Below are 26,650 nucleotides of genomic sequence, written 5' to 3'. Positions count from 1 at the left end.
ACTATCCAACTTGTTTCTCAGATCACATTCACTTCCACAGGGAGGGGTGCACAGCAGAGGACTTCACCAAAACATTCATGAATAAGATCCTAAGGATACGTTCCTCCTTTGACAACTCTCTCTCCTTCACACCCCCCTTAATAACCATGTCCTCTCTAATCACAGGAACATCTTAATTCCTTCCAGACAATACCACGCTAGCTGACTTCAGAACCATCACCCCAAAAAGAGGTGGAACATATACAGAAAATGAATCAGTCTCAGCCCACTAGACCCAATTCCCCCAGGCGTCATTTGCAACCTTAAGCAGGAATTAGCCCCATGGCTCTCCAATATAAGAACATAAGAAATTGCCATGCTGGGTCAGACCAAGGGTCCATCAAGCCCAGCATCCTGTTTCCAACAGAGGCCAAACCAGGCCACAAGAACCTGGCAATTATCCAAACACTAAGAAGATCCCATGCCACTGATGCAATTAATAGCAGTGGCTATTCCCTAAGTAAATTTGATTAATAGCCGTTAATGGACTTCTCCTCCAAGATCTTATCCAAACCTTTTTTGAACCCAGCTACACTAACTGCACTAACCACATCCTCTGGCAACAAATTCCAGAGCTTTGTGCGTTGAGTGAAAAAGAATTTTCTCCGATTAGTCTTAAATGTGCTACTTGCTAACTTCATTGAATGCCCCCTAGTCCTTCTATTATTCGAAAGTGTAAATAACCGATTCACATCTATTTGTTCAAAACCTCTCATGATCTTAAAGACCTCTATCATATCCCCCCCCCTCAGCCGTCTCTTCTCCAAGCTGAACAGCCTTAACCTCTTCAAGCCTCTCCTCATAGGGAAGCTGTTCTATCTCCTTTATCATTTTGGTTGCCCTTCTCTGTACCTTCTCTATCGCAACTATATCTTTTTTGAGATGTGGCGACCAGAATTGTACACAGTATTCCAATGGCTTTCTATCTCAAGGCTTGCTTCCCAACTTGCTTAAGGAAGCAGTAATTAAAACAATCATGAAGAAACCAAACTCTGACCCCCAAATAATCGATAACCACCGCCCAGTCTCCAGTCTACTATTCTTATCCAAACTAATGAAAAAAGGTAGTCTACGTCCACTTGATTATCTCGAAAAGAGAAACATCTTGCACTCCTACCAATCTGGTTTTAGGAAAAGGTCACAGCACTGAATCTGCAATTAAATCCATCTAAATGCAGATCATCCTAGTGTTATTAGATCTTTCTGCAGCCTTTAACTCTGTTGATCACAGCCTCTTGATTCAGCACCTAGAGAATATTGGTCTTGAAGGTACTGCCCTTAGGTTCCAATCTTTTCTGTTCAACAGAATTCTGTCATGTTGGCCAACAAATAGTCCACTCCTAAAAACCTCATTTGTGGAGTATCTCAGAACTCTGTTCTCTCCATGTTTCTCTTCACCATCTGTCCTATCTGCGATCTTGATTCTATCCTTCAACACTGAATATCATCTGTATGCAGATGATATCTGACTTTGCATTAAACTGTGATCTGACTAATCCTCTCCTATCGCCAATCTCAACAACTGTGACAGTAATAGCCCAATGGCTCAACAACCATAACTCAAACTTAATCCCTCCATATCTGAACTTCTCTGGTTAAGCTGGCAAGGTCAACCCCTACAGTCCATTTCTTCCCTGTCAGACACCCCTTCTCCATCTCAAAGCCTCTACAAAGCCTAGGAGTTCAACTTGATCCTATCCTTACTATGGAAGCCCATATCTCTAAAGTAGTGAGAGCTTTTTTAAATACCTTTGCTAGATCTGGTGACTACACTATTACTTCAATCAGCACAACCTAGCATTGGTTATCCATTCACTAATTACTAGTCGTTTAGATTACTGTAACTCTCTTAACATGATCTCCCAGACCTGCTTGAACAAACTACAATTTTTGCAAAACATAGTAGCCAGAAGTCTAGTAGGGAAGAAACCTAGGAGCTTCTATTTATTAGCGGTCTGTAAATAAACTGTAAGACAACAAAGCACCCATCTTCTACAGACTACATTGGTTACTGATTGAAACTAGGATTAAATTCAAAACCCTCTGTTTCATTTTTAAATGTCTGAACAAACTGATCCTGGATTATCTCACCCATCTCCTTGCCTTCTACCCTCGGCTAGAGAGCTCTGATCCTCACAAAAGGCCCTTTCTTTACTCCCCCCATCCATGACTTCTACCAAACTGAACTGCATAAGCCTAAAAACCTTCAGTTTTTACGCTCCCAAGATCTGGAATGAGGTTCCTTTACCCATTTGCCAAGAACCAAATTACCTCGCTTTCCAGAAAAAAAGCCAAGGCATGGCTATTTAACTTTCCCCAGCTGGCTCATTAGGAATATTATTATTCTTAAGGTCCTTATGCCATACAATTGCACTCATTAACTAAATTAACTATGTTATACCTGTCTAATTCTTAATTTCTGTAATCTGCTTTGAGACCAAACCTGGCAACAAGTGTAATATCAAACATTTGTAAATAAATAGCTTAAAAAAGGATAAAGAAAATTGGTGGAAAGCAGAAGAACTGTCATCTAATAGATAGACTGTTGTGTTATAATGTAAGTTTCAGTTATCAGTTTTTCTTGGATTTATTCCAAAGGTGTGCTTTTTGAAAAATTTAGATTACTCCATACATATCAAGTGAAGTCACATCCTGCCCGGAGCTGGAGAGAAGGAGCTTTGAAAAAGCTCTTGTCATTTGTGAACCCAGGGATGGGGAACAAACTGAAAATACTGCCTCTAAAAAAAAACCAGAATGTGTTTTGTCTGTTCTCACACAGTATAAATGAATTCTCAAAGAGAACCGTATATTCTTACAGTGGGTCATGGAAAACACCAGTTTTTGGGTGATCTTTATGTACAATCAATATAACAAAAAAACCTGACATACTTCCCACAAATATTTTGGTATGCAAAATTAACTTTGCTGGAGCCCTACATGTTTGCCACTAAGACTCCAGGACCAATTTTCACCCTGTTAATTCTGCATTGTCTGTAGTCCATCAGGAATTCGGTGCAGAACTCATTTCCTCATCAGATTGTCAGCCTGGTTTTTTTTTTTTTTTTAAAGCTTCTGCACACAAACTGAAAAATGTTCCAGCAAAATCTCTCTTTCCTTCTGCATACAAAAAAAAATGTATTTGCATTTTTTTCAGAAAATATGCAGAGGACCTGATTTTCAAAAGTATTTACACACTTAAAACTGTTTTGTATATGTAAATGCATTTTACCCCATGTAAGTGAGCTTTTTAAAATTGCTACAATATATGCCATTGAATTTTCAATAGGTTTTACCCATGTTAAGTGCATTTAACGCTGGTAAATAACTTTTGAAAATTGCTACGATAGTATGTTTCATTTACATATAATTGCTTTGAAAATTCACTTGAGAGAGTGCAGTACATTAACATTTTAGCTAAAACTGCAATATTCATACAGCAGCAACAGACGCTTCTCATTAATTACACGCTAAACCTGCCCCCAAACAAAACACTTTATCCATTATAGGCCCGATTTTAAAAGGGCCAAGGAACGTAAATCTTGGGGTTACGTGAGAAGTGCTGGACCTGCTGAAAGGAGCTGCCCAGGGGGCATGGTCTGGGCAGGGAGGGGCACGACAGCGCCATTAGCCACTGTCCCAGGGAAGCGCGTGCTGGCAGCTAGCTGGCACGTGGAAGATAGTGCTTCTCTAGAGCAAAGTTAAGTATTAAAATTAAAAATTAGATTAGGGATTGGAAAAGGTAGGAAAGGTAGGGTTAGAGAAGTTCCCCTCCAGTCTGCTCCTTAATTGGAGTGAACTGGGAGGAACTGGGGAAGGCCTAGTCTCGTTTCGACATGTACTTCATAAAATCCCCCACCCCCCCACCCCGTGCGAGTTGTGGTTCACCCGCACATGCACACGTGGATGTTAAAATCCTGTGCGCATGTGCGTGCAGATATCATATTTTATAACACGCGCAGCGACGCATGCATGTTATAAAATCGGCGTGTCCATATGCGCATGCTAGGAACCGTGCGCACATGGCTTTGAAAATGGTGAGATTTAAAGCAGCAACTGAGTCATCGCTCTTGATATGCTTTTAGTAGGAATTATCACAGAATATTGAAATTATTATTGTACCTTTTCTATTTAAGGAACATTGGGATCAGTTCTTGCTACTCTGACATCTTATCAGAGAGTAGGTTCAAAATATGTGAACCTGGCAGAGACTGGCTAAGAAACATTTTGGGGTTATTGCAAATCCAGATGCTGCCAAGCTTAAATTAAATTAATCTTTACTTCCTGTGGATGTTGGGCACTATATAATTGCATTTAAAAATAAGATGTACTGAAGGAAATAGGTGTGGACTTTCCAGGTGACAAAGGACAGCTGGTGCTTTGCTGGGTGTAAATGGTCTGCAATAAAATTTCCCTGCTACAGACTAGGAGAGTTTCTGAAATGTGTTCTGTGTTGATTTATGATGCATATTTGATGCCTATTGCAGGATTAGATTTGATCTGCATTGTTTCACTTAGCAACTGTTGCCAGGAAAATCTGCATCTCAAACCAGGCCTTCAAGCACTCTGTGTCCTGGCAGTCAGCTATGGCTTGATGCGTTTAGTGAGACGGATCTGTTACTGTCAGCTGCCCAAGCCTGGATGTGTCTAGAGCCATTTACTTTTTCATTTAATGAGAAAATTAATCATAAAAAAGCCACAGATGTGACTGATAAAACCTATTCTGTATAGTTTTCTACATATTCTATAAGATAAAATAACATTTTTTTGTAAACAAAAATGAGAATTTATATGATATTTTTTTTTGCTAAGGGTACAGAACCAGGGCAAGTTTAAATGTGTGTGGTGCCTAGAATTTCCAAGGAAGCAGGATTGGGAAAAGATACCTGCAGGCACCGATACCATTGAAGAAGGTGGTAGCTGGAACCAACCTGTGCCAAAAGCCAGATTTGTCAATTGTAGTGAAAAAATACAATACACTGTAAACACAAGGCTACACTTAACTATGTGGCAACCTACCCCCTCTTTTCACCCCAACAATCCAGTTTCTGCTTTTCATCCTTGTTACAGAGGGACTAGGGAGAACTTAAAACCTACACCCAGAGACACAAACACCTATGTATTCCTCAAAAAGTATAGCATAAAAATACTCTCTACCAAACACATATAGAACAGGAATGTGCACTTTCATATCGTCACAAACACATTCCTGTAACAGATCTCTCAATGGCCGAATAGCATTCTCATAATTCATACAACTATAAACATTCACAATCATGATCCTGCATGCATATAAAGAGCCAATTAATCCTAGCAGCTATGAAATGAAGCAATGGAATACCTCTTGATAAATGAATTGTCACACCCCTTTTTTCTTCAAATGCCAAGACAATGATCCATTTTATAATAGCTTGACTGTAAGCTTAGGAACAGAGCTGGTGCTGTGAATACTCACTTCCTCCAGTCAAGCTTCTTTGGGACATTCAGTTTCAGCCAGGCATTGCCTGGCTGTAAAACAGAAAACACAGTGCAGATGGCATAGTCAGCCATTACCTGATTATAGGGGCAGAAGAGGGTACAGATAGCACAGTAAGGCTCAATCAGGGCAACTGCTGAATTGAATCTCCTCTCGGTCATGAAGTTCGGTGTTTTGTTCTTCCAGAGGTGAGAAAGTAATGATTTTAGAGTCTCTGGATCACTCACGTCATCCTCACCAGAAAATGGAAGGGCTTCTAGGAGGCAGAAAGAGCTCCGTGTGAACAGGAAATATAAAATTTAAGCTTTAAACTACATATTTACCAATGATAACAATGAATTGCAGCTAGCAAATAAAAAGTAAAAGCTTGGAAGTCATAGGACAGTCATACAGAGGCAAGCTGGAGGTTGTATTTTTATACACGGACTTGTCATCAGAAGGACAGTGGAATCGTGCTGCCTATGGCATTAACAGTCCTAGCCTATGCTATACAGTGTAAGAGCCTGATTAGGCACCACAGTCTCACTCCATTAACACTTTACACATTGAATCTATGACAGGCTGTATGTCATCAGGGGAAATGATAAGAATGCTATATCCACGAGGGTGAGGGGACCCTGGACACCTGAGATATTCACCCCAGACAAAGTGACAGGTTTAGTTGGGCGGTTAAAAGTGACTTACTTGGTAGGTAATTGGAAGTCATGATCTGCAAATCGATCAATCTCTTTTGGAGTAAAACCACAGGGAGCCTGTAACTCCTACCCTGACAGTCTGTTTCAAAACTACACTTTAATTGCTTTGATTACAAAAGCATTTCCTCCAATTCCCCAGTGCCCTGTCTGTATACCTCCGCTAGTCTCCAAAACAAAGGTTAGAAGAAAAATGAGAATTTATGCGAGAGAGAGGAAAAAAAAACATGTGTTTGATATATCATTCATAGTAGCTTGTATACAAAAGGACAAATTAATCTTAATAAGCAGAACCACAAACACCAATGGATAAAACTGCAATTTGAAATTAAGTTTGGTCAGTCCATGTCTATCCAAAGCATTTGAAGTCACAAACTGTAATTTGCAAACGTATCATCAGTCTTCTTGAATCACTGTAGAGCGTATAGCTTATATCACAGTTTTTCTACACAAATTACCTTTATTAACATCACATCTTGTACCACCATACTATGGCATGCCAGAGGCCACACAGAGCACAGAAAACCTAGGTTAAGTTTCCACTGGTACCAGAATACTCCAAATATCTGAAAGCTAATAGCTATCCACCACATTGTTTTCCAATTTATGAACTTTTTGGTCTATAACTAAGATTATTCTTTTACTTTTCGGTTCTTGAAATATCTGGTGTGCTACATCTGGCAAATATTTTAAAATATTTCTCAAATAACTTTCTACAACCATTACATCTGAGCAACCTTCAAAGGAACATTGGAGTACGTATTCATCTCTGTGCAACTAATTGATCCTTACCATCCTCATTTTAAAAAATGCCTGCTGAAGCCCACTATTCTGAACTACTAAGAACATAAGAAAATAAGAAAATGCCATACTGGGTCAGACCAAGGGTCCATCAAGCCCAGCATCCTGTTTCCAACAGTGGCCAATCCAGGCCATAAGAACCTGGCAAGTACCCAAAAACTAAGTCTATTCCATGTTACCATTGCTAATGCAGTGGCAATTCTCTAAGTGAACTTAATAGCAGGTAATGGACTTCCACTCACTCTTCCAAACTACCTGCTCAGAACAAAAGAACTGCGTATGAGTTCCCTCATGCTTGATACCACCTAACCTCCCTCTTCACCATGACAACACACATGCTTCTTCTCCCGAGGGCTCGCCCCAGATGACTTGTACACTAACCCTCATCACTTGAGGCCTCCTGCTTGACAACTGATAGTGGGGAGCGAGTCGGAGGTCTTCCCAGCGGGTGGCGACGAGACTTCTTTATCTCCATCTTCATCTTTGAAAATGTGGTCGGTGTCTGCAAGAACACACACACACACACACAAATGCATTTCTGGAAGGCTGCAGAAAGTGTGGCTACCCCAGCCATACAGAGGGGGAAACAGTGTTACTAATCAAGGCTACTCCCAGCTGAGTCATCCAGCTTGACCATTAACTAAGACCTTGGGCATCCTAATATGAAGTCACTTAATGCTAAAACACTATGAGAGAAATACTGCTCACCAAAGGCATGGTGGCTTAGAGAGGGCCTCAGTTAGAAATAGCATCCAATCAAAGGAAAATGAGGATGATGACCATGGACGTCTAAAGGAGAATGTCCTGCTGTATAAACATGACCACAAGGACTTCCCTTGATAGAAAACACTTTTGATGTTCTGTTTATTATCATTGGATTTCAAGAAGGCAACCCCTTCTCTATAGGGAATCAAATTTACTACTACTTATTTCTCATTCACAATGCTACTGCCAAGTAGGATGGAAGGAACATATGTCAGGATAAATTATCTCGAACCAATAATCTTTTTTTCACAGGTTTCAAACAGACTGGGGGAAAACTCTTGAGTTAGTGAATCTATAGATATGGATTTTCTTGGCAGAATGACTGTGTGGATTATAAAACAGCACAACACATTAAAACCACCCACCCTAACCCTTTGACAATTCATCCTGTACAGAACTAATCGCTGTGTTTCCTGACTTGCGCACCTGTACTTCACCGGCTCCTGTGCCAACGTCTGCACTGTTTACCTCCCCACCATCTTCTTGCTTCAATGAGAGCTCTGACAGCATAGGAAGCTCTCTCCACAACTGTTCTTTGTAGCTGGCAAACTTCTCAAATGCCTGCTGACAGGACATGCGCTCCTTGTCAAACACAACTTTTTTTGTTTGCGGGACTACGTAAAGCATAGGAATAATTGGCCGGGGCTTATATTCTTCTTCCTCACTTGGTCCTTCTGAAGGGATTATGTTGAGAAGAGAGGCGGCAGTACTCTCTCCTAAAGTTGCTGCTGCTGTTGCTGCCACTTCTGTTGCTGCCAGTTGTGTAGCTGCATCTGTTGCTAGCTCCAGGTGTGTCGTCACTGCTGATGTTGCTGGTGCAGGAACATTTATTTCTCTGTGATGTTGCTGTTCCTGTTCCTTTTTTTTTTTCCTTTCACTTTTCAGTTTTGGAGGTCGGCCTCTAGCTTTGACACGTCCTGGTTGAGGGAAAAGGGCTTTGGAAGTAGTTGGAGCATTTCCTGTTTCAAGACAGCCAAACATTAACTATAGAAACGCAATATGTTCATGCAGAAAATATAACAGAGAGCACCCACTCCTCACCTCTAACATAAACCAACAAACAAACAGATGAGGAAATTCAACTACTGGTTATGTATGAAGCATAATCGTGGTTAGCTGGCACTGTTCACACCTAATAAAGAGGTTTTTTTCTGGTTAATTGTTTGATTTTGTTGTGAGGTGGACATGTAAAATATAGGTACCTGATGTGCCATCTCCTGTAACTGCTATGAAACTGTATGCTTGTAGCACTGTTAGATGGGTGTATTTAATATAGTTAAGTTCAGTTATTTTCAGGGTTTGAATTATTGACCCCTGAAGCGGGCAGTGATTTGCTGAAACACCATAGAATCAGGTTGCTAATTTGCCTGTTTAACTGAATCAATAACTTGTTCTTCTGCAAGATCTGGATCAGGTGGCTTTGACAATTGTTACCCTTTTGACTGACAGCTCACTTTCTGCACTTCATTGGATTTCAAGGTGCAGAGATAAGTACCATTTTTTCTGTGATTATGAGAAAGTATATTTTGGAAGTTTTTATACATACATATTTATAGTTGTTGAATATTTTAAATGATAAAATAAGTCACAGAAAAATGTACCACGGTAATTGTTTTAAAGAACAGTAGATAACTGAATATCGACTGCCTGCTCATTATCAGGTCTATAGCTCACTGAGGGGCCGATGCAATAATTGTGCGCTGAAAGCAGAAGCTGAACAATCAGCGCCCACTTTCCCAACATGCCCCCGGCGCCCCCCTGAGGGCGCCATGAAATATTCAAATTAGGGATCGCATTGTCAAGGAGGCCGTGAGTGTTGGCCATTCGCTGGTTAGGAAAAGAGACTATGAATTTATCAGCATCAGTTTTCATGAACAGCGGATAGCTAGGGGTTCAGGAAATGGACACTTGTTAACTGAGCATCCATTTCCTGCACTAGACTACTGGTGCTTTTTTTTTTTTTTTTTTTTTAAAGATTTTCTCCTCCTATTTAATATCACAACGATATTAAGTAGGAGACAGTACAGAAAAGCAGTTTTTTCTGCTCTTCTGTACTACTTTTAGGAGCGCTCAGCAATTAACACTGTTTCAGGCAGGCGTTAATTTCTGAGCGCAAAAAATGTGCATCGTAGACGCAGATTTTTCTTGCATGAGGAGTGAATAGCTAATAGCCTCATTCACATGAATTTGCATGTGATGAGCACTATTAGTTTCACTCCGCATTGGACGCACGTTGTGGAGGTGCTAATCCCCTTATTGTATAAGGGAATTACGTAGCACCTATACAACCCGTGTCCAACTGCGGGTTATGCAGTGCGCTCAACTGAGCAAACTGTATTGCATCAGCCCCTGAGGGCATAAGACAGGCGATTCAATCTGATACCATTCTTTAAAACATACGAAGAGTATATCACATGTGCTGAATTTCCTCATCTATTTGTTTATTGGTTTAATCACTCAGAAAATATACCAATCACTTCCAAAATGTCTTTGTATTATTTTTTAGGAATTGATTTATAAGATAAACAAATACAGGTTAAGTATTAAAATGTATATTGCAATCAGTATTTTTAACTTCACAATAGCCCCACAATATGCAAAGATCATATCCTGTCCTAGGGAAGATGCATTAATAGACTGCTTTTCAACCCAAAATGATGCTCCCTGACCCTAAGGGCATCAGAGAAGAGGGGAATAAAATTAAATAAAAAAGGGGGACGTGATGACAAGAGTGAGAGGTGTAAATGACATAGAAAAACCCAAATGCTTGGAACATTGCACAAAGATGTGTTTCAGGCATAGCCCTGTTCTTCGTGGACAGATTTGAATGAAATCTGAGAGGAAAGTACTAAGCATCTTTCCTACCATATTTCAGCCAGATCTATCTAAGGAGCAGGCATACAGACATGGCAATGGCCGCAGGCACTTCCACTGATGACATGCCCAAAAAGAATGGCAAGAAAAAGGTAAATGTTTATACTGTGCTATTGTTTTCTAGAGTAAATGCCACTGTATGATCAAGTCTGCTTTAGACTTTTTACTTCTGTTTGAATTATTCTATATTAAAAGAAGCAGGTAGGCGCACGGTAGTGGATTCCCTCATCTTTCCAAAGGGGAAAACAAATTGTCTGCTATTATCTTCCACACTGCAGAAATGAAGTCTATTCATGCATGCCACCATAAAAACCATGCTCACCATTAAAACTCCTTGATGACATTCCCAAAAAATCTCAAATCAAATGCTTCAGCATATTCAACACAGGACATTTCTTAGAACAATTTGTTTCAGAAGTCTTATTAAACATTTTTTTTTATTTTTTTACAAAAACCCAAAACAAGGTGAACACAAATGGTTCTCAGAGTATTTGTGCAAACAGCACTTCACAAACTGTTTTGAGGCGTCATGGAGAAGGGAATATTGGATTTCCTCAAAGAAACAAAACATGCTGAATGAAAGTCAAATTGGATTTCTCTCCAGTCACACAACAACAGATCACATTTACACTTGCTTCATACAGCAAACACTCTGCAAAACCAGCAAGAAGAGACACAGGTCTTTTTAGTGACTTCTAAAGGGCCATCTGACTCCATCTGCAATGCAACACTTTAATACCTCTACCAAGTGATAAAAGGACAGTGGGAGTTGCATTCAAGATGACCATTGCTGAACAAAAGTCTAACCAAAAATATAATGACAAAAGCCATAACATGGCTGCCAAATCCTAATGGTTACCCTATTTAAAGACTCTGGGTTTTCAGTTCATACCTTCAAGAATATGAAACTCCACTGTATACAATTAGATAAATTGAAGGGTGTTCTCTAGAAATGTGAAGAGGATGAGAGTCCCTATTATGTTTAGGAAACTAGTTTCAGGTCACCAGAGGCAGATCAAACTAGTTCTAGGTCTGTACACCTCCATCCTCTCACTCAACCGCAGAAAGGGACTTCCCCTTTTTCAGGGTAAACTGGGAATTAAACATCCCACTCTTCTGACAGTTTTATTAAAAAGGGAGATGGACTGACTAGTATAACAATTCCCTAGCATGTGAGCCTTCAATGCCACATCCTCACTACTTTCCCTTTGGGAAAGAGCAGATCAAGAAATGACTTTGTAATTCAAATATATAAAGCACAGCCATGAAGAGGATGGTGATCAGCTATTCATCTCCACTGGGGACAGAATAGTAGTAGAAGGTTTAAATTACAGTAGGGAAGATTTAGACTAGAAATTAGGAAGAATTCTCTAACTTTAAAGGACAGTACAACACTAGAATCCACTATCCATCATCCAGAGGTTTTTAAAGGCGACTAAACATATCTACAATAGTTTAGGTAAACTAAATCCTACCTTGAGGCAGAACCTTGAACTACATTACCACCCTGATGTTTCTTCTAGCCATAGCTATCCCAGAATGTAATAAAATTGAGAGGAAGGACTTCCGGCGATGACGTGTGGGAGCAGGAAGTGAAAGGGGAAAGCTCCGTGGCTCCGCTCCCCTGTATCGGCAAAGTTACCCTTTCATAGCCGCCCGTTTCGCCGCCCTGACCGCTGGATCGGCTGCTGGTAGTGCTCCCGTGCAGCTGAGACCGGGTGGACCCACGGGTGATGCGTAGGTCGTCCACTCGGAGCAAGATCGAACGCCGACCGCACCGACCGCGTGGAGCCAAGATGGCCGCGGCAGCCCCTTCTGGTGAGCCCCTGCTTGCTACGGTCACGGAGGAGGCCCTGCAAAAAATCTCACAGCGCGTAACAGAAGCACTGGATGGCCGCCTCTATAAATTGCAGACGGCGATGGAGGATATTAAGTCGGCGGTGGAGGGCCATGCTAAGCAGCTAGACACCGCGGAGGGCCTTATCTCTGACCTGGGGGACAGGATGGCTACGACGGAGCAACGTTTGGAGGGTTTGCAGGGCCGACAGCGAGAGCTCCTGGCTAAAATGGGAGGAACAAGAGGACAGGGGCCGCTGGAACAACTTGAAAATCATAGGCCTCCCGGAGGAAGTGAAGGAAGTGGACCTGAAAGACATCGTGGAGCAGTGGCTTCCGCAGCAAGTGGGCCTCCGGCTGCCTGGAGACGGGCTCCAGTGTGAGCGGGTACACCGCGTGGGGCCCATGCGGGAGGGTCTGGGATGCCCGAGACCGGTAATGGCTAGGATCCTGAACTGGGATCACAAGACCCGCCTGATGCGGTCCTATCGCCAAAAGAAGGAGGTGGACTATAATGGCCACAGACTGCTGTTTAATGATTTTTCAACCGCCATGGCAGCGCTGAGGAAGGAGATGGCTCTGTATCAGCGAGGTATTCGCTTCGCTCTCTTATACCCAGCTAAATTGCGGGTCCAGCATGACAATAAAACCCTTTTCTTTCACTCTAAGGCGGAGGCTGAGGGATTCGTGGCGAGCCTACCTCCTGCGGCTGGACAGTGAGAGGCCCATCCTTTGATGCCCACTTAACACTGGGCTGATTTGCTCCTTGCTTCTCTTCATTGAACATAGTTTTTTTTATTTCTTATTTCCTCTTTTTTGGGATTCTGATGATTGGACTATCACTATCTAAGGCCTAGGGGTCCTGGTTCTCTGGCCTCAGTGCTGAGGCTTGATGCCTTCTGTCCCGGACAGTTTTGAGCATGTGGCTGAGGGAGGTTTTATCCTACTGAGTTTTCATTTTTGCGGACTCCTGGACAATCGCTTGGGTGCCTCCGCGCTTACTATTTTGGGACCTACTCTACGGCCTTTGTCTAACTCCCACCGGATGGCCCCACACTTGTATCTGCTGTGTGGAGGTGGGGGCTCTAGGCTCCTTGGGGGGGGTTCCATAATACTGGTCAGAGGCGGTGGATGATGGGGAGCGGGGCCGGAGTTGGTAGTAGCAGGGAATAGGGGTGTTCCTACGGAGCTCAGTGGGTTGAGCCCTATGGAACACCGGGGGAAATTTCTGTTGCAGGTATGGATGTGTTGTATGTGTGTGGATATGAGTGTACAGGGACTGAGGGGGGATGGGAAGGGGAGCCAGGGTTTTTGGTCTCTAAGTGTTCTATTAGCGGCACGAGTATGGATGGCAGCTTCCCCTCAAGGCCTAGGCTGGGAGGCCGGGAGGGGCTTCAACAAACCAGACGGGGGGATTGGGTGGCTTCGGCTATCCTCTCCCCCCTTTCCTTATGATTATCTTCCTGCTGTCACGTGATGGCACCTGTTAAAATAGTCACTATGAATGTGGACGGTATCCACTCCCCAATTAAGCGGACTAAATTATTTGCTTTATTCAAACGTATGAAAACGCAGGTGGCGCTCTTACAAGAGACGCATTTGGAGGACGCGGAACATGCCGGTATAATAAAAATAATAAATAAATAAATAAATAAATGCCAAATTAAAAAGGGATTGGGTGGGACAAGCATACTATTCCTCTTATAATTGACGTCAAAGGGGAGTTGCCATCCTTATTCACAAAACCTTGCCGTTTCAGCTGGAGCGTATCTGCCAGGATGAGGAGGGCCGATACGTTCTGGTGGCGGGTACTTTGTTTCAACATCATATTGTTTTCTGTGCTGTATACGCCCCTAATGTATACTCCCACGGGTTTTTTGTATCCCTCATCAATCTATTAACTGAGTTTTCGGATTACAGTCTCGTAGTGGGCGGTGATTTTAATATCGTGGCGAACCGCCAGCTGGATCATGCACCCCCCAAGCTCACTTCCAGAGGGGAGGGTACGGAGGGTGTCAACTTACTGTGTCAGGAGCTCCAATTGTTAGACATTTGGCGCGTATTGCACCCATACGAGTGGGACTTTACCCACTTTTCTCATCCACATAATGTATATTCTAGGCTGGATTATTTGCTTGTCTCGGATCAGTGTTTTGCTAAAATATCGGAAGCCAATATAGGGACTATCTCGTTATCTGACCATGCCCCAGTGACTATGACCCTTCATTGGGGGGGTAACGGTTTGACCCCCACACTCTTGGCGCATGCGGCCCGACCTTTATCTGGACAAGGAGTTTCATGGGTATCTGCAGGCTAGTTGGAAGGATTATGTCGCCAATAATCAGACTCCGGAGGTTACCCCGTCGGTTGTGTGGGAGGCTGGGAAGGTGGTCATGCGAGGGGCTATTATTGCGTATGTGGCTAAGAAAAATAGGCGGTGCAATGCTGAAATCTTGAGGCTTACGGGCGTTCTTAAAGCGGCGCAAAGTGCCCATATGGGGGCTTTGTCTGAGGACACTAAAGCCCAATTGGATCGGGCGCGGGAAGCCTTAAATAACCTGCTACATCTGCGGGCTTCTAAATCCTTGCGATATTACCGTTACCAGCTGTATAAATACGGTAACCGAGCCAGTCAGCTTATGTCCCATCTGGTTAGGCCTCGCGGCCAGCGTACCTCGATTGTGGGAATTAAAGATGGGAACGGGGTGCACCAGTCGACTCCCCAGGGCATAGCTAGCAGGTTTTTGGAATATTTCACGGCGCTATATGCCTCAAAGCCAATGGATAAGGGTCTTGCGGCTCAGATGTTTGCAGACTTACCTTGGCCGCAGTTAACTCTAGACCACCTAGAGAGGCTGAATAGCCCGATCACTACTTCAGAAATTTATGCGGTTATCAAACAACTTCAGCTGGGTAAGGCGGCGGGCCTCGATGGGCTGGGGTCTGAGTACTATAAAATTCTTAGTTTCGGGGTGCTTACGCCTATTAATTTTGATACCAGCAACCAGGTGGAACCGATCAAATAACTGAATAATAGCTGGTACACTCGTACGCGGTTTCCCCACAAATAGTAAAAGATCATCGGCAAACATGGCCAACTTCAGGGGATGCCCATCCAGACTGATACCACTAATAGCTTTGGCCCGCCGTATGCAAATAGCCAAGGGCTCCAGCGCCAGGACAAATAGCACAGGAGATAGTGGACACCCCTGTCGCACCCCCCTGGAAATCGGGAAAACCTCAGTAGGCAGGCCATTTATTAGGATAGTGGCACTAGGGTGTTGGTAAAGTACCCGTATCCAGTTGAGATAGGCCCCCGAGAAACCATAATTTTGCAGCACCCAGAACAGGTACTCCCAGGAGAGCGAGTCAAACGCTTTTTCCGCATCCAGGCTCAGGATCAACGCCTCTGCCTCAGCCTGGTAACTTAACGCGGCTGGTAAACGCCGCACATTCCTCACCCCTTGACGGCCCTGGATAAACCCAGTTTGGTCCTCCTGAATGATACTTGGCAATACGTGAGATACCCGGGCAGCTAAAACGGAAGCCAATATTTTAACATCCACATTGAGCAACGAGATTGGGCGATAAGAGCCCACCTCCGCCGGATCTTTCCCAGGCTTAGGGAGTACTACAATAACGGATTGATTGGAGGCCGGCGATGCCGGGATGCTGGGATGTATGTCTACCCCTGGGTCCCCGCTGAACCTCATTCAAATGAGGGTGGATCAGCGTAGGGTGGCCACTTATCCTACAGTCCTCCTAACCCCCTGTATTAAAGCGTGGAGATGGATGAGGAGAAAGCATAACCTATCGGGGGGGCACTCTCTCCTGCTTCCCTTTTTGCATAATGTGGAATTTCTCCCTGGGCGTGACTGCAGTCCAGTCTTTCGTCACTGGGCCGCGCAGGGGGTGATGTTTGCCTTTCACATGTATGATCCTGTTTCAGGTACTTTGTTGGACTTTGCTACTTTGGCGCGGACCTTCCAACTGCCTGCCAAGCAATTTTTTGCCTTTCTCCAGGCCCGCCACTATCTGCAGGCCTTTGCTTGGACACGTCTGGAGCTCGACGCAGAATTGCAGTTCGCCAATAGCATTTTTGACACAGCGTATCTCCGGAACACCATCACCAGTTGGAAGAGACTGGGGCAGAAGCTCGGTGATGCTGCTCCGCTCCGCCGTATGGCTGTTCGGTGGTCTACAGTTTTGGACTCCCCAATCACTGAGCGACATATGTCCAGCTGGTGCCGGGACCTGTATCGGTTGTTACCCGATATCAGTCTTCGGGAGCTTCAGTTCAAACTTCTTCATTCTCTTTATTACGATGATGTTCGAAGGTTCAGGATGAAGCTGACTACCTCACCTACCTGTATTAAGTGTGGCACTGCTGATGGTACCTTGGTGCACCGATTGATTACCTGCCCGTTACTCCTGCCCTTTTGGCACGAAGTGCTGGAGGTGGTGGGGAAAAGCATAGCTGTGCCTCTGCGGCTCACTGCCCGGATGTTACTTTCGAGTATGTCTCCCCGCAATCTCCCTGGCAGCTGTGCTAAGGCCCGATTTGAGCGGGTAGCCGTTTTGATGACTTGTCGCACTATCTTGGCTGGATGGACTGAGCCAACTGCTTGTGCCTACGGACCGCCGCCTGGTTTGGGAGAATGGCCAGCTCTAGCGCAAATGGAATGACTGGACTACGTGGCGGGCAGGAGGCGGCCAGACCCTATGTACTGTGCTTGTTGGGACATTTGTTTTAATACTTTTCCTAAATCGTTGCAGGAGGAACTGTGCCGCAATGGGTATACTTTAAATTGGTCCTGTAAAGGGCAGGGGGGCAGTTAGGTATGTATGCTGGATGGATGAGTGGTGTTTGCAGTGTGGGGATTGGGTTATGGGAGAAAGGGGACTTGGGAAAGGGATTTGGGGGGAGGGGGGAGAAAATGAAAAATTGGGGATGGGCAGTCAGCTGCACTTGTTAGTTTTCTACTGTTTGCACTGTTGCCATTGTGACTACGTACTGAGTTGTTTACACGTTGTCATGGTGTCTTTGTTGAGTGTTTCTGCCACCCCTGTTAATAAAAATTATTTTGGGAAAAAAAAAAAATTGAGGGGAAAAAACCCCCACCCCAAACTCATAGGTTTGGCAATCATTTTACATCCTGTGAGCTGAATACATTTAATTCTCCATTGACAAGCGGTCACAGAACAATGGGGAAAATGGGAGAAACACATTAAAAGGATGGCCAAAGTCCATAAACAACAACTCAATGACAATATATGTAACATGACCTCTTTTGCACTTAAATTCTCCAAAACTGTAGCAAGCAAGATTCTTAAATAAAAGGTCATCTCAGTCACTGCCAATACTAAAACACCTACATACAAAAGGGAGTTGGGTTGGATCACTGCAATAAGATAATTTGGTAACATTTTACTATATGAAACCATTATGTAGTTGGCATAAAGTTGCAGACAGAACAGTGACAAATCCAGAAGATTCATGAATATCTAGCATTAGGATGCCTGCTTGGTAGACCACCACAGTACCCAGTCCCCCCCATTCACCAGCTCGTCAGCTACTTACACTGCACCATATTCTTGGGCATCATTGGAAGTCTGAAGCAAAACTCAAAACCATTAAAAACTTTTAATGTCAGTGAACACAAGTCATTTCTCTCTTGAATACAGGCATAAAATATATGATTCATTATCTTAAGATTTTTTTTTTTTAATATAAATTCCTTCCATAATGTACATTTTTACAGGAGCATAATAGTTTGGCAAAATGTCTAGAACTCATGCCAAGAATACAAGTGGAACAGAATTCTTAAAGAGAAAAAAAATCAATTCATGCAGTAAAGTGATAGAAATGCAGACTTAATATTGCATTCTTCTCTTCCACAGTAACACGCTGTGGAACAGTATAAAGGCTTCCTCACCCATATTTGTTTAACAAATCTACACACAGCCCCCTCTTCCATCCAAAATCATTGTCTTTTCAGGCATCTACATGATGCATCTCAAAAATATTATCCTTACTTCTTTTAATTGAGCATCATGCTATCACCCACAAAATCTGCTGTCCACCCCAACCTTATTCTTCCCTTCCCATTTCTTACTCTCTGTTCCAAGTTTTTTTTTTTTCAATTACCTTTACAGCAGTTGAGTCGCTTGTCTCGTTCTTCCTCCATGTCCACTCCCCTTCTAGGCTCTTCTTTTACCTTCACATCTTCCAGACCTGATGCCATGGCCATGACCTCCTTCAGTGACTTCTGGTCCTCTGTTTTATGCCTCCTGGGTTGGGTGCGTTTCCTGTGAGACCTGCAGCACCAGAGTACCAAAGGTTTCACCAGAAACACAAGATCAGCTTTGCTAAACAGAAGTACTCGGCACTAAACTAGCTCCATCACTGTTTGGGTTTACAGCAACACATTAGTTATGCAAGTAGAAAGTGGGAAAGGGAAGGAAGGGAGGGAGGAATGATTCTTAAGAGGAAGTTAGGAGGGGTTGCCACAATCTTTTCATTTTTGGTTCTCTTCTTTCTCCTGAAGGGCATGTTTTCAGGATAATCACCTCATAACTCAATCTAAATCAAGAAATGGACAGTCTGTTTCATTAACAACTAGTAAGTATAAGGAAAGGAAAAGGTGAGAATCCAAAGCTCACACAGATCACCAGAGCTTAGATCTTGAGTGTGGAAATGGTCTATTGCAGAGGTAACATGCCCAGTCTCAGGAAGGAGAGGCAAGCAAATGAACTGAATATATTCCTTTACCTTTGCTAAGCCAATATCTTCTGCTGAATAGTTCATACAAAAATAACATACTAGACCAAGCAATGAGTTAACCGTGCAGAAAGCAAAACAGGGAGAAAATCTGGCTTGTATTTACAGTGCAGTTGCCAAAAAAGGACTTGCCACCAATGAGTAAATCATCAATTGGATGCTTCTTAATTATAAAAGTTTCTTCACTAAAACTAGCTGATACATCCTACAATGCACCCTGAGCACAGCGGAGTCAGAGCATGCTAGTAGTGACATGACCTTTGGATCTATATAACTTCCAGGGGGTAACTGTTAGTTTGTAGTAGTAAAAATGACACAGAGGCTGGTGGCATCTTATAAACTAACTGATTTATTAGTTAATCTATTAGTCTATAAAATGTCACTCGCCTTTGTATTGTCTTTGAATCTAAGGAGACATTGTTTCTTAGTTGATGTGTCACAAACATTCTTGAGTGCTCAAATTGTTACAAATTATTATTAAACCTAGAAGTCAATCACTGCAGTTTTGTTAGAACAGGGAAAGAGTAACATGTGGAGGGAGATGGCAGAGACAGCGTGTGTGATTCAGGAAGAAGAAGCAGAATGACAATGAAGACAGACTGAGGAGAAACAGAGGCAGAAAAGGAAAAAGGGACTGGCAGGTAATAAGAGAAAATTACAGACAGGGAGAAAGAGTGAGAGAAGAATGGAAGAGATGATAGTGCAGGACCAGAAAATGAAAAACCAAAAAAGCTACAATTTTGCCAAGAACATAAATGCTCTCAGCCAATTTAATTTCCTTCTTATAAAGCTTTTTATTCTTAAAGCAAGTATGAGAGAGAGAGAGAGAGCACAAGAGAGAAAACAGTTTTTGCTGAAGCTCTCATTTGCTACTCTTATTGGCAGGCCATTTATAAAATCTTCTAATCCAATTATACCTTTCAGAATACTGCTGACGTTTATTGGCAATCTCCTCTGCTGACCAATTAGCTTTATCCACAATCAATTAAATGTTATACAAACACCTAGGCAGAGAATCATCCCACAGGATCCCCTCCCCCCAGTGTTATTGGGCACATCAGCCACTGACTCCAGGTACAAAAATTGCTGGAAATTCTCATTTTTGTTCCATTATTGCACATCAATAAAAGTTCCAATTCACTCAATTTCAGTTGACCAATTGCAACAAACAAAAATTGCTGGAGATTTAGCTCTCTTGCCCATGACGACAAATTTTATTGATCCCAGGTAGTCTTAAATGTGGCTTATGCAGCTTAATCAGTAAGATATAGTGGTAAGAATTTGGCACACTGAAAAAGCCATAACGAAGATTTTACCTGACAACACTATGCACAGCTTCAGATGTTTCTGCAGTCAGCCAGTGAAAAATCAAAAAGTGCAGTGTAGTGTGAAGACAAGATTGTAGTATCAGGGAAGCCTTGCTCACTGGAAGTCTCCAACAGAAACCAGCAGTAAAGCACATCTAACACACAACCAGAGAAAAGAGTTAATTTTACCTTCGAATGAGCTTGGCTTTTAGCAAAGCTTTAGTCTCGTTCCAAGCCTCCAGCTCTGGGCAGCTCAGTGCGGTGGGTTTCAGGTGGTCCAGTAGTGTGATGTCTCTGCCTTGTTTCCAGAGCTCATAGCGCTCTGGTTGAAGAACTTTCACAAAGACATCCATCGAAATCTTGACCATATCCTTCCGACAAGTGCACTGCAAAAAAGGCCAAGAAACATCAAACCATGCCCACCTGCCAATCAAATCTTTACTGCTTACCTGCATCATGTTATGCATGTTCAAATGGGAACTATTTTCAACTAGGACTCACCAGGGCCAAAATGTACTTACAATAAACTCTCACTACTGCCATACCCACCCCAAACAATTTGCGGGGGGGGGGGGGGGGGGTGTTTGATATGGGGCTACTTACCTAATGCCTTACCCTAATCCAAAAGCAGTCCCCCCCCCTACCCCTCACTCTCCCCTCTTCCCCTCTACTCCTGTGCCTACTCCAACTCTCTTGTCTATTCTCCCAGGCCATACCTGAGGCAGGAGGCACCACTACTTCACTGCCAGAAAAATCCACTCATCCCAGGGATTTTTCAACCCTGTATTTCCACTATACTTAATTTAAGAAATTTATAGGCTGCACTATCCCATGACCCTAGGCTGCTTCTAAAAAATACATTCATAACAAGATCATAATTAAAACAACAAATGTTTTCATAAAACCAAGTTAATAAAAACACAAATAATGGTTGGTCAGAAAAATATACTAGCTGTTATCTAAAAAGTGGTTTAAGCACCTTCTTAATGATTTAATAAAATGACTGTTTAAACAAATGCATCTTTAGCGGTTTCTTGAAGGTTTTTTTGCATGCTCATCTATGTAAAATGTTTTCTCATTAGGACATGAATTGGTAGTGCACTGCTGCCTTTTCAGGTGTAGAATTATTGCTGTTTGAGTCCTCGGAGTTAGTGCCTTTATGTTATGGCAGGTTTGCTACACATGTGCTGAGTGTATTTTACAATGTACCTGGTAATAGAGGGAGTTTGTGTTGCTGCTGCTAAGATGACACCAGAATCAGAATATCTTTTTTTGTATGGTGAGTTGTACAGGGAAATGGCTTAGTTCTGCCCTGCACCTATTGCAGGGGATCAAGGGGGTTCCTGAGGATGCAGCATGTTTTTACATTTAAGCTCTGAGAAGGTCATGTGTTTATTGTGTCACACATGTGAGCATCCTCTGACAGATGTGTCCTGATCAGGACCAGTGCAAGGGTATTAGGCACCCTAGGCAAACCTTACAGTCTGGCGCCCCCTCCCCATACACAATTTTAAATTATGCATTTATAACATATTTTACATGAAAAATGACATTCTAAGGTAAAATTAATATACAAGTTGTTGTGATGCCAACAAGAAAACTTTGCATCTTGGAATTCATATGGCATCATACCTATTATGATATATTTCGGCACGGTCCTCCCGTATCAACACAATACTATCTGCCAACACTCAAAGAATAACAACCCTACCTATGAAAAAGAATACCAAAATTATTACACCAGAATCTAAAATATCAATATACCTCCTATCAGGAAAACAGAACAGGCTAAGCTACTACAGATCCCTACAGAGAAACCACATGCTAAAAGAATGCTTCATCTCAGTTTTTGCATGCAGAACACAAACCCTCACCAAATACAGAATAAAGCCACAAAGTATAAATAGAAATGTGCAGACAAAAACTGAACTGTAAAACGCATCACGCCAGACTCTATACAGTGTAACAATGGAAAAACAAAAATTTCATCATTCCTCATGAAACAAATCAATAAAATAAAGATATATAAATCATTAATCATAATTATAAAATCATACAAATAAAATAATTTCAAAACAGCTGATGAATAGAATATCCAATAATTAAAGACTCATGCAAATTTTGAAAGCTTTACCAAACACCAATAAAATATTTCAAACAGCAGACACATCACATACTACCCAATAATTAAAATGATAGTCAATCAAGAAAAATGAACTTAAAAAGTCACCTTTACTTACCCTCTTCCAGCAGTTCTCCTACTTCTTTCCCTTGCAGGCCATACCAGAAGCAGCAGTAGCTGCTGAAGCTGTCCTCATAGACCTCTTCCTTAGGGACCACAACCAGTCCTCTGCAGCTCTCTTCTCACACACAACACCAGTCACACACCCTCAGGACCAGTTTATGTCTCTCACACACCAATCTCTTCCCAACCAGTCTCTCTCTCTCTCTCTCACCACATACACATACACCAGTTCATCTCCCTGATCAGCCTCTTCACATCACATACACACGTCACCTCTCTGGCCAGTCTCTCTCAATCACACATGCTCTCGCTCTCTCTTACTTACACACAGGCTTTTCAATCACACACATGTTCTATCTCACTTACAAACAGGTTCAATCACACCACCATGGCCCTCTCTTTGCAGCCATAAGCCAGCCAAAAACATGCTCCATTCTCCTCTCGCGCACACACATTGACGCATAGAAGCACCCCTCCCTGACTCACATATACACCACACACATACAGAAGCACCCTCCCTGTTCCTCACATACATATTACACTCTCACAGAAGCAACCATATCCTTTCAGTCTTGCAGCATTTTTCACTTTTACTAAAAGTGAAAGTGATGCTCCCAACCTTTAAATAAGAAAACCACATTCTTATCAAAAGGCGAAATGACACCCTTCCTTCAGTTCTGTCCTCCCAAGGGACAGCCACCCACACAGTACAGCTTCTCTTGTTTTACGCTTCCCAGGCAATAAAGCATGTGTCTTTCTTCTTCGAACTATCAGTCCGTATGATTATTCATGTGGGAGATATGGAACAGAAAGACATCCTTGGTTGGCTTCCCTTTTAAATGGGAAGATTCCAGTCTTAGTCATTTAAAAATATACATTTTCTAAAGGCTTAAAAAAAAAAAAAGACAAAACCATTTCAGATTCTATTCTAGTCTTCATTCTTAAATTATGCTTCAAATAAAAAAAAAAACCCAAAACCCACCTGGCATCAGTATCTTAAATTTGTGATTTTGCTGAGATGAACATTTTAAATACTTTAATTTTTTTTGCTTTAGTATTTGTCTCTACCCACTTTAAGTTAAATTTTATTTTCCAGAAGAGGGATGCTTAAAATTTAGTAATTTTAACTTTCATCCAACTTTTCAAAAGTTCAGGTATATGCATTATCATATTTCATTTTTTTTAAACTGGCAGATTCCTCTCTCACATACACACATACTCACAGAAAGACGATTGGCGCCGAGACTTAGGGGGTGCCGCGGCAGGCAGGCAGCTCCCGACTCGCCCTGCCTCCCCGCCAGTGCCACCCTTCCGACACCCCCCTAGTGGTCCAGCGGAGGTCCCTGGAGTGGCATGATCGCTCCCGGGGCCTCGGCTGCCACTAAGCAAAATGACGCCGGTGTGGCCTTCAGCCCCTACCATGTGACAGGGGCTACACCGGTGCCATTTGGTTACCCCTGTCACATGATAGGGGCTGAAGGTAACCGGCACCATTTTGCTTAGTGGCAGCCGAGCCCCGGGAAGTGGCAGATCGCTCCCGGGACCTCCGCTGGACCACGGGGGGGGGGGGGGGGGTGTGTGTGTGTGTGTGTGTCAGGAGGGTGGCACTCGAGGGGGAGGCAGGGCGAGTTGGGAGCTGGCTGCCTGCTGTGGTGCCCCCTATATCTCGGCGCTTGGTCTCCATCTAGGCGAGTCGAAGGCTGGCAGAATTTTGAAAGGGCACTTTTTGCCCTTTCAAAATTCTGCTGCCTGCCGCGGCGCCCCCTAGGTCTCGGCGCCCTAGGCACAGGCCTAGCGGTTCCACCGGCCCTGGTCCTGATACAAAAAAGATTGAGAACCACTGCTCTAAGGTATACTTTTTCAGATCTTTGTCTGTCCCCACATGCTGTATAGCATGAAGACCACTGCCCTCTGATTCTATTTGGTTAATATCCTTTTGAAAATGTGGTCCTCAGAATTGTAAACAGTACCCCAAATTCACCAAACTTCACCTACTATATTGTTCTGCTCTCTAGGGTTTTTGGAACCCAAATGCATGACTCTGCATTTTTTTTAGTCATTAAATCTTAGTTGCCAGACTCTACAAAATTGCTCGAGCTTTACCAGATCCCTCCTCATGTCTTTCATACCTTCCGGTGTGTCTACCCTGTGCAGATTTTGGTATCATCCACAAAAAAGGTAAACCTTTCCCAATAGCCCTTCTGCAATATCGCTTGCAAAAATGTTAAACAGAATCAGACATGGCACATAACATTTATTTATTTATTTAATGAGTTTTCTATACCGTTATTCGGTAGAGCCATCATAATGGTTTACAAAGTGAACATTTTTAGCAGTTTTGAAACATTATAACAATGTGAGCATTTACAGAGATAAACATATCAAGTCCAGTAAGCATTATTAGGTTGGATGATGTGGGCAAGCATGTTTAGTTGGAGATTATAGCTGAGAGTTCATTTGAGAGTTGGTATGGTCAGATGAATGAGGGTCAGTGTAGTATTTGCGAAACAATAGTGTTTTTAGGTCTTTTTTGAATGTTTTTATGTTGAGCTGGGTTCTCAGGTCTTCAGGTAGTGTGTTCCAAAGTTTGGGGGAGGCGATGGAGAAGGCTCTCTCTCTTGTTGTTGCCAGATGCGCATCTTTGATGGTGGGGATGTTTAAGTAATTTGAGTTATTGAAGCGTAAGTTTCTTGAGGGGTTTTGAGGAGTTATGTTAAGGGTGTTTAGACCTTGATGATCATTGGTTAGAATTTTGTGAATGATGGTCATTGATCTGTAGGCAATACGTGCAGTAATAGGGAGCCAGTGAAGTGAGGTCAATATGGGCGTTATATGGTCACTTCTTTTTGTTCCTGTTAGGACTCTGGCAGCTGAGTTCTGCAGTATTTGAAGTGGTTTGAGTGTTGAAAAGGGTATTCCCATTAGTAAGGAGTTGCAATAGTCGATGGTGGAGAAGATAAGTAATTGTAGGACAGTTCTGAAATCTTCAGGGTTGAGAAATGGTTTCAGATGTCTTAGGGTTAGGAGTCTGTGGTATCCTTCTTTGGTTTTATTTGATATGTGGTTCTTAAAAGAAAGATCTTTATCAATGATAATTCCGAGGTTCCTGGTGTGGGTGGTAGGGAGTATAGATATCGAATGTTTGTCTGGAATTGTCAGGGGTGGTGGAGCTGGATTATGTTTTTGTCCATGAGAATTATTTCAGTTTTGTCAAAATTGATTATGAGTTTCAGAGAATTTAGGAGATGTTTGATTGAAATCAGTAGATCTGAGGTTTTCTTGTAGGTGTCTTCAATTGAATTTTGTATGGGAATTAGAAGTTGAATGTCATCAGCGTATAGGAAGTGTGTAATTCTGTGTTCTTTTAGTAGTTAACCATTTCCTTGGAGTGAATTCTACCTACCACTACCTTTTGTTGCCTCCTACTCAATCAGTTTCTAACTCATACCTAGGGCACTTGGTTTATAAGTCATCTATGTGGAACCATATCAAAGGCCTTGCTGAAATACAAGGACACTAAACCTTGCACTCTTCCCAGATCTAACTGTGGTCACCCAGTCAAAGATGCAGATGACAGAATTTTTAAAGCAAGAAAGATTGGATCTATCTAACAAGATTTACCTCTGGTAAAACCATACTGCCTCTAATTCTGTAATCTATTCTATTCCAGAACTGTGCTATCCTGTTTTAGCAGAGATTCAATTAAGTTTACTCACTACAGAGGTCAGATTAGCAGGCTTGTAATTCCCAGACTCTTCCTTACTACTACCACTTTTGTGAAAAGGAACCATTCCTGCCTGTCTCCAGTCCTTTGGAATGACTCCAGAATCTAAAGCA

At 42.6% G+C, this 26,650-nt stretch overlaps 1 protein-coding gene across 1 annotated transcript in view; it reads right to left on the bottom strand.

The window, feature by feature from the left end:
• The window catches only part of KDM4B (lysine demethylase 4B), a 735,609-nt gene that overhangs the window by 208,193 nt on the left and 500,766 nt on the right, over positions 1-26,650 (bottom strand). The window contains 5 exon segments of the mRNA XM_029614587.1: positions 5,590-5,768; positions 7,387-7,507; positions 8,197-8,729; positions 18,629-18,798; positions 20,758-20,954. Of these exon segments, the coding sequence (XP_029470447.1) occupies positions 5,590-5,768; positions 7,387-7,507; positions 8,197-8,729; positions 18,629-18,798; positions 20,758-20,954 (1,200 nt within the window).

This window comes from Rhinatrema bivittatum, chromosome 8 (genome assembly GCF_901001135.1).
Source record: "Rhinatrema bivittatum chromosome 8, aRhiBiv1.1, whole genome shotgun sequence".
NCBI lineage: Eukaryota > Metazoa > Chordata > Amphibia > Gymnophiona > Rhinatrematidae > Rhinatrema > Rhinatrema bivittatum.
Note: the sequence above shows the minus strand (reverse complement) of the source record. Positions and strands in the feature narration are given on the sequence as shown.